Source organism: Phyllostomus hastatus, unplaced genomic scaffold, assembly GCF_019186645.2.
Source record: "Phyllostomus hastatus isolate PE091 unplaced genomic scaffold, TTU_PhHast_1.1 phas_scaffold_182, whole genome shotgun sequence".
NCBI classification, from domain to species: Eukaryota; Metazoa; Chordata; class Mammalia; order Chiroptera; family Phyllostomidae; genus Phyllostomus; species Phyllostomus hastatus.
Window position 1 is genome coordinate 3,063,875 of NW_025334013.1, and position 10,498 is coordinate 3,074,372.

The 10,498-nt window shown below is 59.5% G+C and overlaps 1 protein-coding gene across 1 annotated transcript; it reads left to right on the top strand.

Moving 5' to 3' along the window:
• The first annotated feature begins 2,081 nt into the window (after nt 1–2,081).
• PHF13 (PHD finger protein 13) lies at nt 2,082–10,299 on the top strand. The gene is made up of 4 exons (XM_045859831.1): nt 2,082–2,460; nt 4,772–4,873; nt 6,754–7,288; nt 7,753–10,299. The coding sequence occupies exons 1-4, from the start codon at nt 2,422–2,424 to the stop codon at nt 7,977–7,979; spliced, it is 903 nt and encodes a 300-aa protein (XP_045715787.1). The 5' UTR covers nt 2,082–2,421; the 3' UTR covers nt 7,980–10,299.
• Nucleotides 10,300–10,498: the final 199 nt, after the last annotated feature.

Consider the following 10,498-nt stretch of genomic DNA (forward strand, 5'->3'; position numbering starts at 1 on the left):
GCTGCCCCACTTACTTATGTATTCATCAGTTGATTCTTGTATGTGTCCTGACCAGGGATCGAACCCTCAACCTGGTGTATCGGGGGCAATACTCTAACCAACTGAGTTACCTGGCCAGGGTCAGTATTTCAGTTTGTTAATAGAGGGCGGGTGTTAATGTTTATATTGTGAAAAATCATACCATAGGGAATAATGATCAATTAAAAAATCCATTTTTCTTCCTTAGGATTCCACCTCTAATAACTATTCTTTGATGTTTATACCTTTAAACCGCCAACAGGATAATCTTTTCGGTCCCTTCCTCACTCCCGCAAACCAAGTGGCTCCTCCTGAATCTGGCCCGAGGGGAGGGCAACACGGGCTGTGCTCAGGACATGGTCCAGGCCACAGTGGTCAGGGAACATTCAGATCCGGCTAAATCACCGGAAAAAGACCACTCTGTTAAGGCGTTGTTAATGAAGCCCAATGTCTATTTTCATCTTACTAGCTTTGTAATGCACCTCAGTCTGTTATCACAGCTGGGGAGTCTTCCAATCCTCGAAGATATTGCTGAAATAATATTTAAAAATATTAACAGTAAACTCTCATTTATTGGGGCCGCTACTACGCTAAAACTTTTACAGGTTAGAAAACGGAGGCTCAGAAAAGTGCAAGGGGTCCAGCTCAAATATCGCCCCCTTTTTTTAATTACAAAAGCATAAGCATGTAAAATAGCAATATCACACTCAAGCACACCACATGGCATTGTAGGTGAAACGTTCGAATTAAAACTATGAAATCATTACACCCACCCTATTACCCGACCGACCACACTTCAGTAGCGTTACTTCTGCCGGACCCTGTAGTTCTAAGATACGCCCAGTCCCTTAACCACCTAAAGAGCAACAGCTAACCCGAGTAGCCTTCACCCCCTTGGAAATAAGCTTATCTTTCAGGGGTTCTTCCCACCGTCCCTTTGATTCAGCATATCAGTTTCCTTTATGATTTGAATTTACAATGCTACGTTACTCGTCTTCAACAGTTTTTGTCTGCGAAGGTACAGAATATGCGACGGAGCCATTTGCATTTTGCATCTAGGCTTTTCTTTAGAAAATGTTAAAGACGGTCAGGCCTCCCCCTGGTAACCCGAGCAGAGCAGCTCGTCTTCAACCAGGTGTTCAGAGTCAACCAGCCTTCGACACGAAGTTGTAAAATACGCCGCGGAGCAGCGCGTCCACACCGCGAACTCCCCAATTACATATCGATACCCAAAGTCAATGGCAATCCCCCCCGCCCCCCGTCTCGATCACGTTTTGGCCTCACTGTTATAATCCTGTGAAGGATACACTCAGGAAATGAAGTGAGAAAACCAAGGTTGGGCGAAGCGGGGAGAAAAGCGAAGCTAAGCAGACATCTTCTAAAACCTCGATGACGCCGGGCGAGACGTTCAGATGCGGTCGCCCGACACCTCGGACTGGACCTTACGGAGACCAAGAGTCTCGGTCCCGTGGTTTCGGATCGCCAGCGCAGGGAGGGCCCGGCCAGAGAACATACATCCGCGAAAGAAGGTTCGCCCCCCCACCCCCGCGCCGGAAGCCGAGTCCGGGGGTGGCCTCGACGTCAGCGCCACCGCCCCCACTCTCGCCCGGGCTGCGGGGACCCCGACCCCACAAAGGGGAACGAACCCTTAGTCCGCAAGGATAAAAAGGAGCTGTCTGTGTCCGCGCTCCGCGACCGAGGCGGCCAGCCCCGCCCCCACCCGCCCAGGGACCCTGGCCCACCCCGCCCCCGCAGAGACCGAGGCGCTACCGCTCGCACCGCCCCTCCCCCACCGCCGAGCCGGCGCGAGCCCCCGCACGGCCCCCGCTCCGGCAGTCTCCAGTCCGGAGACCAGCCTCCGCAGTCGCCGCGGCGCTCTATGGGGGTTGGAGTCCTCGAGACGGCCTCTGCGTGCCGCAGCGGCGAAGCCTGGGACTGCAACTCCCACAATGCCCAGCGCCCGCCCCCGCGCCACGCCCCCTCCCTATCGGCTTTCCGTCCCCCTCAGACTACATTTCCCGACATGCCTCGCAGATCTCCCGCCCTCCCTCCTGAGACACGAGCCGAACTGGGCGTCAGGTCGGGGAGCCGGTCGGGTTCCCGCTCGCTGCCGCCGCCGCTGCCGCCGCCGCCGCCCCCCTCCCGCAGTGACTCTCCCGCCTCTCCCGCCGCGGGAGCTGCATCGCTAACTCTGCTCGGCCGTGGAGTCGCTGGCCCGGGAGCACAGAGTTCTGGACCCGACGCGTCGCGCCGAGCCCCCCATCACCTCTAGCCGGGGCGACCCCTCCCCGGTCCTCCCCGGTCCTACGCGGCCGCCGGAGCCCCCAGCTCCGAGAGACCCCACGGTTCGGTGGCGGCATTCCGGTTCCTGCACTCCCACAGCCGCCGCCCCCCACCCTGAACATGGACTCCGACTCCTGCGCCGCCGCCTTCCACCCTGAGGTGAGTGAGGGCTGCTCTCGGTTCGCCCCCGACCACCCCCACCCCGCTCCCTCGTTCCCCGGAGCCGGACCCCCGCTATCGAGCTCCACCCTCCCCTCCCCCAGCTTCTCGTCGTCGCCCCCCCTCCGTGCCCAACCCCGCCCCCCACTGGGGCCCGCGCCCGGTCCTCCCTGCCGGCCCCTGCCTCGGCGTCTCTTCCACGGGCGTCAGCGCCGACCCTTCCCGGGCCTCGGTGGCCTCGGGACCTGTCCTTGCTCCCGGCTCCGCCCCGCCGGCCTCACTCGCCGCTTCCCCGCCCCCGGGGACTCGGCCCGTGGGCCGCCGCCCCGCGCTCTCGCTGCTCGGAGGACTCCCCCGCCCCCCTCCCGGAGGGGTTCGCGGCCCCCTCGGACGCGGACTCTGCCCGGCGCGCCCCCGCCGGCTTCCCTAATCCCCAGGCCCAGTGGCCCGCGCCCCGCCCCCTGGCTCCCGCCGGCCCCCGCCCCTCCGGCTCGGGGGAGCCTTGTCTTTTGGGGTTCTCACCGGAGCGGGGGCCCGAGCCGAGTCCCCCCCCCTCCCTCCAGGGCGCTCTCATCCCCCTTCGGGGCCCCCGCCCCCCGCCCGCGGGCTCTGCTCGCCCCGCCTCCCATTCCTCCTTCCGGGGATCGGCTCTCGGTTCTCCCGGTTGGCGCCCCTGACGCGGTCCCTTCTCCCCGCCGGAGGCCCGGAGTCCGGGATGCGGGTCGGGCCGCTGGAGGCTCTGCTGGGTATCTCCCGCCAAGCTGACGCCTCCGGGGTTCGCGGGCCCTATCAGCCCCGGAGCCCCGGTCCTGCCGGCTCCTCGCGCCCCCTCCCCAGCGGGAAGGGCCCCGCACCTTCCGGGGCCGAGTGTCGGCGGGGGGCGGCTTCCGCGGGAGGGTGGGAGGGGGCCGCACCGCCATCTGCTTTTCCTAAAGTCGGCGGCGGGGCGGGCGGGGCGGCCTGGGTGGGGGCGGTGCAGGTCCCCCGCCCCGCGCCCGAGGGCGCTGCCGCCTGCCACTCGGCGCCCCGGCCCCTGACCCACTTCGGCACGTTCCCCGCCGAAATAGTTGTTCTTGCCGAGAGTTTGAGGGCCAAGGGCTGCGGCCCTCCCACCGCAGCCGGAGGGAGGGCGGTCAGTCGCGCCTGGGGTGGGGGGAGGCAGGATCTCCTGGCTTCCTGCGCCCGGCCCGGGGCCGCCGAGCCCGTGCTCCGCGAACCTGCGCGCCTCCCGGGGTCCGGTGGTCGAGGGGTGGAGGGGGGGGAGAAGGCGGCTCGCGGGAACCAAGTTGAAAAAATACGAAGTGGCGCTCTTGGAAGGAAGCCTGCCGGCACCACGGTCGTGCGGCGCCTCTTTCTCGGCCCTGCCCTGGGGTGGGGTGTGCTGTGGAGTCCACCCCCAATCCCCCCGCCTTCACCTCAACGAGGCACTGGGCCCCTAGGCTCTGCACATGTCAGCTGGGCACCTCAGGATGGGGTCGGGGTGGCTGATGAAACGCTTAAAGAAAATCTCAGTAGATGCGCTAGTCAAATAAACCAGAATAAAGTGCAGTTGTTTTGCTCAGTAGCAAATAAAGGCTTTTTCTCCTTGAGCTGCTCTTCTTTTCAGAAGAAAGTCCATTTTTGTTGAGGGCATTTCTAGGTTGAATGGGGATGCAACTCGCAAGCCAGAACCGCTAATACTTTATCTTCACCGTGCAAATAAGGCTAGCAGGGGTGATTCCGGTATATTCTCTCAGTCGAGAAACATTGGGGTGCTTGGCCCCCGGGGTGCTGGCGCAGCAGAGGGACCAGAAGGAAACACCTCCTCCGGAGACCCGGTGGTGGGGCCCTCCGCAGGCAGCCCGGCTGGGGAGGGGTCGGGCCTGAGGAGCTTAGCTGGAAAGGATAAGAAGAGGTTGACTTTTGAAATCACTGAATGCTTCAGTTACAGCTGCAGCCGCACTCGGTTTTCAAGATGGAAAATCTGTAGCAAAAAAAGTAGTTATTAGAGCTGATAGGCCTGTAGCAGCACACAGATAATGCCAGAAAAAGCCCGTGCGTGCTAAGAAGTAGGCTTGTGCACAGGCTTTTATCTCCTGACCAGCTTCCCGGTATTCTTGGCATAAAGTCACGGCACTCCCGCTCTCAGCCCTCTGGACGCAGTGCTGTTTCCTGACCCGCGCCTGCCGTATCTCGTCTGCGTGTTTGTAAATCTCTCCGCGTGTTTTTGCGTGGCTGGCCGTGACATAAGCTCCGGCTTGCCTGGTTTGTCTCTGCGGGTCCACCTGCAACTGCCCGCCTTCAAACACGCCCCTTTCTGGTTTGCCGGCAGGAGTACTCCCCCGGCTACAAGAGGCGCAGGACCGTGGAGGACTTCAACAAATTCTGCACCTTTGTCTTGGCCTACGCGGGCTACATCCCCTACCCGAAGGAGGTAAGGAGTCTTCGGCACTCGCGCGCCCGTTCCGGCTGGCAGGGAGGCCGGGGAGCCGCCGGGAAGGGGTGGCGCGGGAGGGCTGCAGACTGTAGTTGGGCAGGAGTCGTTCCTGGGGCCTTGGGCCAGCCTGGGGAATGGTTCCTCAGACCCTGGTGGGGCATGAAACGAAGGCTTGTCTAGAAATGACTAGTAAACGTTCAAAGTTTGCTTGAAAAGAACCATTTGCTATCTGCCTGCTCTTTAAAAATTTGTATTTTTCAGTTACAGTTTACGTTCAGTACACGGTTTTTTACTGGTTTCAGTGTGCGGCCTAGTGGTCAGACCGCCCATCCCTCACCTCACAAGTGTTGCTCCCAGTGTGCTCATGCCTGCCCGGCGCCGCACACGGTGCCCGCAGCGTCAGGGCCCGCCTTCCCCTCTGCCCGCCTCGGTGGCTGGCCGTTACTGAGTGCTTGGTGTCTACGGCCGGCCACTGTTTTTGGCCCTTAGAATGGGATGAGGTGGGTGATATTGTTTGTCCCCACTTAAAGACTTTATTTATTTATTAGAGAAAGGGGAAGGGAGGGAGAAAGAGAGGGAGAGAAACATCCATGTGTGGTTGCCTCTCTTCTGGCCCCTGCTGGGGACCTGGCCCACAACCCAGGCATGTGCCCTGACTGGGAATTGAACCTGTGACCTTCTGGTTTGCAGGCTGGCGCTCGATCCAGTGAGCCACAGCCAGGGCTGTTTGTCCCCATGGGCACAGATAGGGAACTCCTTGCTCTGGGTCATGGGCTAATGAGGGGTGGGGCCGGGCTTTAGCCAGACGGCCACCTGTCCAGACGGCAACCTGCCTTGCGAGCAGCCTCCCAGCTGCTGTGCGCACGTTACAGAGTCTGCAGGGCCGGTGGCTGAAATCTCTCTTAGTTCCAGGGGTTGGGGGGGGGCAAGACATGGGCAGAGCCGTAGACCAGCACTGCCGTGGTCCTCAACCTTCAGAGACCGCGTTTGCGCCGACTGAGGCTAAAGAGAAGGGGCCTGATGTTCGTAGGGGCCACATCCCAGGGTAGCCTGGCGCTGCCTCTGGACAGGCTGCGCCTGCTCTGCGCCTGCCCTGTGCCACGCAGACTGTCATCGCCGGAAGGAAAGCGCTCGGGGGTCTGGAGGGGCTGGACTGCAGCGCACTCACTGCTTTAGTGCAATGATTGCCCGCTTTGATTTTTGCAGTATTTTGGGACATTTCTAGGTTTTTTGTGGGGTTTTTTTTTTTTAAGATTTTATTTATTTATTTATTTATTTATTTAATTTTTTTAGAGAGGGAAGGGAGGGGGGAGAGAGAGAGAGAATCATCAATGTGCTGTTGCTGGGGGTCATAGCCTGCAACCCAGGCATGTACTCTGACTGGGAATCGAACCTGCGACACTTTGGTTCGCAGCCCATGCTCAACCCACTGAGCTACGCCAGCCAGGGCTCGTCTCTAGTTTTTTTTTAAAAAGTATTGGGAAATTCTCAAAACTAATTTAAATTCACTTAATTAAAAAAAACCCATCCTGTGGGAGGACAGACAGAGGGAGATAGTATGGCTAGAAGAATACGTGTGTTGGAGAGTGATCTTCACTCCCTTCACGGAGACTGACGGAGCGTCAGCCCGGTTCCAGGGGGTCCGGCCAGGGCAGGAGGTCCCCTCTCACGGGCTCACGTTCTGTCTGGAAGGTCGCACTGACCGCGAATGCCGCTGTTCCGAAAGAGGGATGCTGACGAGAGCTGGGAGGCTCAGGTTGTGAGGGCACGTGTCTGCGGGCCCGAGCGGGCCAGGGGAGCTCTGCTCGGGTCCGCTCTTGTTGCCGGGGGCTGGGCGAGATAACGGGAACCCGCCACCTCTGCCTCTGCCCTTTCAGGAACTGCCCTTGCGGAGCAGCCCAAGCCCCGCCAACAGCACGGCGGGCACCATCGACAGCGACGGCTGGGACGCCGGCTTCACTGACATCTCGTCGGGGGTGCCCTTGCCGGTCTCGGATCGCTGCTTCGGCCACCTGCAGCCCGCCCTCCTTCAGCGGGCCAAGCCCAGCAACTTCCTGCTGGACAGAAAGAAGACCGACAAGCTGAAGAAGAAGAAGAAGAGGAAGCGAAGGGACAGCGACGTGCCTGTGAAGGAGGGGTACATGGGCAGCCTGCTGAAGCTGGAGGCCGCCGACCCGTACGCGGAGACCCCCACGAGTCCCGCCTTGCAGGGCGTCCCCCAGGCCCCCGGCGACCCCTGCTCGGGCTGGGACTCCGACACCCCTTCCAGCGGGTCCTGTGCCGCCGCCACCCCCGACCAGGCCAAGGAGATAAAGACTGAAGGCAAACGGACTATCGTCCGGCAGGGGAAGCAGGTGGTGTTCCGCGACGAGGACAGCACCGGCAACGACGAGGACATCATGGTGGATTCGGGTGAGTGGGCCGGGGTCGGCCACCTGGCGGCCGGTGGGCGGACGGGAGGGGGCGTGACCCGGAGTCCCGGGCCGTCCCCTCCGCAGACTGCGCCCGCCACCTGCAAGGAGAAGGGTGCGGGAGGTGGGTGCCGAGGTGCGGGGAGTGGGGGCGGTCGCAGCTAGAGGTGGCTGAGCCCCCAAGCCAGACCTTAAAATATAGAAACGACGCGGCCCCTAAGGACACACCCCACGGTGAGCTGCGGGGCCCCGGATTGCGGGTCCCGGGCACGCACTGCGTTCTGAGGGAGGGCAGTGGTGGCTCCCTTGAGGGGGAGTGGCAACCTGGTCGGTCGCTGAGAGTCGGCTGCTCTGCCCCCCGCCGCCGCCCCCGGGGCTCGGCTTCGCTGACGGAGAGGAGTTCCCCGTGCGGAGGAGGGGTCTCCAGATGTGTTTTCCTTGCCCTTACGTGTTTGTCTCCTTCAGACGACGACTCGTGGGACCTCGTCACCTGCTTCTGCATGAAGCCCTTCGCCGGCCGCCCGATGATCGAGTGTAACGAGTGCCACACCTGGATTCACCTGTCCTGTGCCAAAATCCGGAAGTCCAACGTTCCGGAAGTGTTCGTCTGCCAAAAGTGCCGGGACTCCAAGTTCGACATCCGCCGCTCCAACCGCTCCCGCATGGGCTCCCGGAAGCTGTTCCTGGACTGACCGCGGGCGAGGGCGGAGACTGCGGGGGAAGAGTCGGAAGGGACGGTGGGCTCTCGGGCCCCTTTCTTAGTTGAGCACAGAACTCTCAGCTCTGGTGCAGGCAGACCCTGCCATTCAGGTGCCTAAGCAAAAGGACAGGCTGTCCAAGGTCTCATCTGTACATAGCCGGTAACTGAGGAGGGTCCTCGCAGGCCGAAGCCGCTGCCGCCGGAGCTGTGGTCTCTGCCCTGGAGGCGGGCTCCGCGCTCCAGCGCGGCGGGTTTGCTTCGGCTGAAAAGGAAGGTCCGTGGTAGTTGTGAGTTCTTGCTATTGTTAAACTCCCACCGGTTAGAACAAGTGCTGTTACTCCTGCTTCCGCTGTGTTGGGGACAAGTGTTTCCCCGGCCTGTTAACAAACAGCCATACGTGCAAAGTTTTTCTCAAGTGTAAGTCTTTTACCGTAAATGTCTGTACAGCAACCATCAAAGCCGCCCCCCCCCTCAGTGGCTCACTCTCCCCACTGCCTCCGCGCCGCCTCTGCCCCTCTGCCTGCTGGACTCTGTCTCCCTCCGAGAGCAGCTGGGGGCGCGGGCAGGCCGGTGGTCCTTAGGTTTCCTTCCGTTCGTTAAAAAGGATAGTGTGTGGCCGCTTCGCTGTAGAAAGAGGGTTGCTTCTTGGGGGATGGAGGTGGCCCATGTTCATAACTCAGTTTCCTGTTTTGCACGATGTAAAAATCCTGTCTATTTGCACGATGTAGCCAAAAGTATTGGCAGATTTTTGCCTGGGTGCCATTTTTCTCCACTTGGCCTGTGGGAGCCAGTGGGTGCCCAGGCAGGGTGTTTTGAAGCAAGGGGGCACTTGGGGGCCTTCCTCACCTCTTCCCCTCCCCTTGTTCCTTCCAGTAGCAGCATAAGAGTTAGGCAGTCCCTCGGGAACGGCGTTCCTGGCTTAATGGGTGAAGGGAGATGGGAGACGGGCCTCTCCCCGCGTGGTTCTCAGTGTCCCTAGTGCAGGTGGGCCTGCTGGCTCCACAGGCCAAGGTTAGGACCCGGAGCCTTTTTGGTGAATGAGTGAGTGAGTGATACGGTAACGTTGGCCTCCAGTTACATGCCATTGAACTGTGCAGAGTTGCTCGCAGGGGGCCTGGGAGGGCCCAGCTCTGAGAAGCCGGGGAGTCCCAGAGGCCTGCCAGGCTCTGCCCCAGTGAGCCCTGGGGCCCTGCGGGGGAGGGCTTCAGCTTGGTCTCAGACTGACAGTGTTTTAGCAGTTCCGATACATGTTCTCAGAAAACTTCTTTTTAAATGGATGGGTGTGTTTTCACGAATACTGTTTCTTGTAAAAGCATGAAAAGGGAAGAATGCCCAAGTTGGTCATGTGTGTTTACAGCAGGAGGGAGCCCAGTCTCCCCGCCGGGGGCTTCTCCACGGGGCACCCTGCGCGGGCCAGCAGGGGGGCTCCCTCCACCTTCTCACCGAAGAAGCACCTGGGGCTTGAGCTGTGACCGGCTCAGCAGAGCCCGCATGTTGTCCTAGTGTCATTCATGCTTGACCAGCCAACTAACTGCCTTTGTTGTGTTCAGTTCTGTTGCTTTTACTATTAACACAAAAATAGACGTAGCTTTTGAAACCCCGTTTATTGTAGAGGTCCCCAAGGGGGAAGTCGTGCTGTGGAGAGAGAGAGTAAGCCGGGTCAGAAACAGACTTGTCCTCAGACAGCTGACCCTGGCTCCGACGAGGGCAGCCGCGCAGAAGTCGGGGGAGGAATTTGCCAAAGATCTGCCCCAGGACGTTGCCTGTCCAGTGTCTTCACCGTGAGAGTAGCCAAAGGTCCAGTGTGTTTCTTTCTTTTTCATTTTTGTTTTTAAACTCCAGAGTTTTAAAAGTGCATGTAAGAGTACGTGTGGTTTTCCAGCGAGCGGCCGGCACTGGCAGTTGCTCTGTGATGTGCTCTCAGAAGGTTCGATGCCCAGCGACCCCTGGAAGGCTTTGACACTCACCTCACTCTGTTGCTTCATTTCCTTTTTGTTCTCCTGACAGCTGTGTCCCTGTGGGCAGTGTCTACGAAGTCAAGACACCTCGGTTTTGTGTTGGTTGAGCTGGCAGCTGCAATCAGCTTTATGCAAATTTTAGGCATGGCCCATCTAGGGGCTCCTGGTTGGTGGCTGATGGAGTGAGGGGAGGGAAAGGTGTCACCCCAAAAGCAAGCCCCTCTCGTTGGCTTTGGCCCGGCCAGACACTTAACATCGTTTACGTGGTTCTGTGTAATTATAAAGTTTATGTGTAAAAACGAAGCTGTTTCTGTGAAACTGTATATTTTGTAAATAAAGATATTGCTACTTTGAGGTTCGTGTCCACCTTCAGGTGTTTGCGTTCTGTACCCGAGGACAATTGTGTCCTCCCCTCACCGCCTCCCCAAACCATGACGACAAGAAAACACTTGGGAAGTACAAGTCGGGTTTGGTTTAGCAGCATGAAGAACATCCACAGCCTTGATCTACTTTCCTAGTAGATTCTCCAAAAGCAAACCATTGTATGAATAGA

Excerpts from the sequence above, each read along its gene's own strand:
- PHF13 (XM_045859831.1), top strand. The coding sequence starts at position 2,422 with ATGGACTCCGACTCCTGCGCCGCCGCCTTCCACCCTGAG. Across the intron at positions 2,461-4,771 it reads CCGCCGCCTTCCACCCTGAG|GAGTACTCCCCCGGCTACAA; the intron begins GTGAGTGAGGGC and ends GTTTGCCGGCAG. Across the intron at positions 4,874-6,753 it reads ACATCCCCTACCCGAAGGAG|GAACTGCCCTTGCGGAGCAG; the intron begins GTAAGGAGTCTT and ends CTGCCCTTTCAG.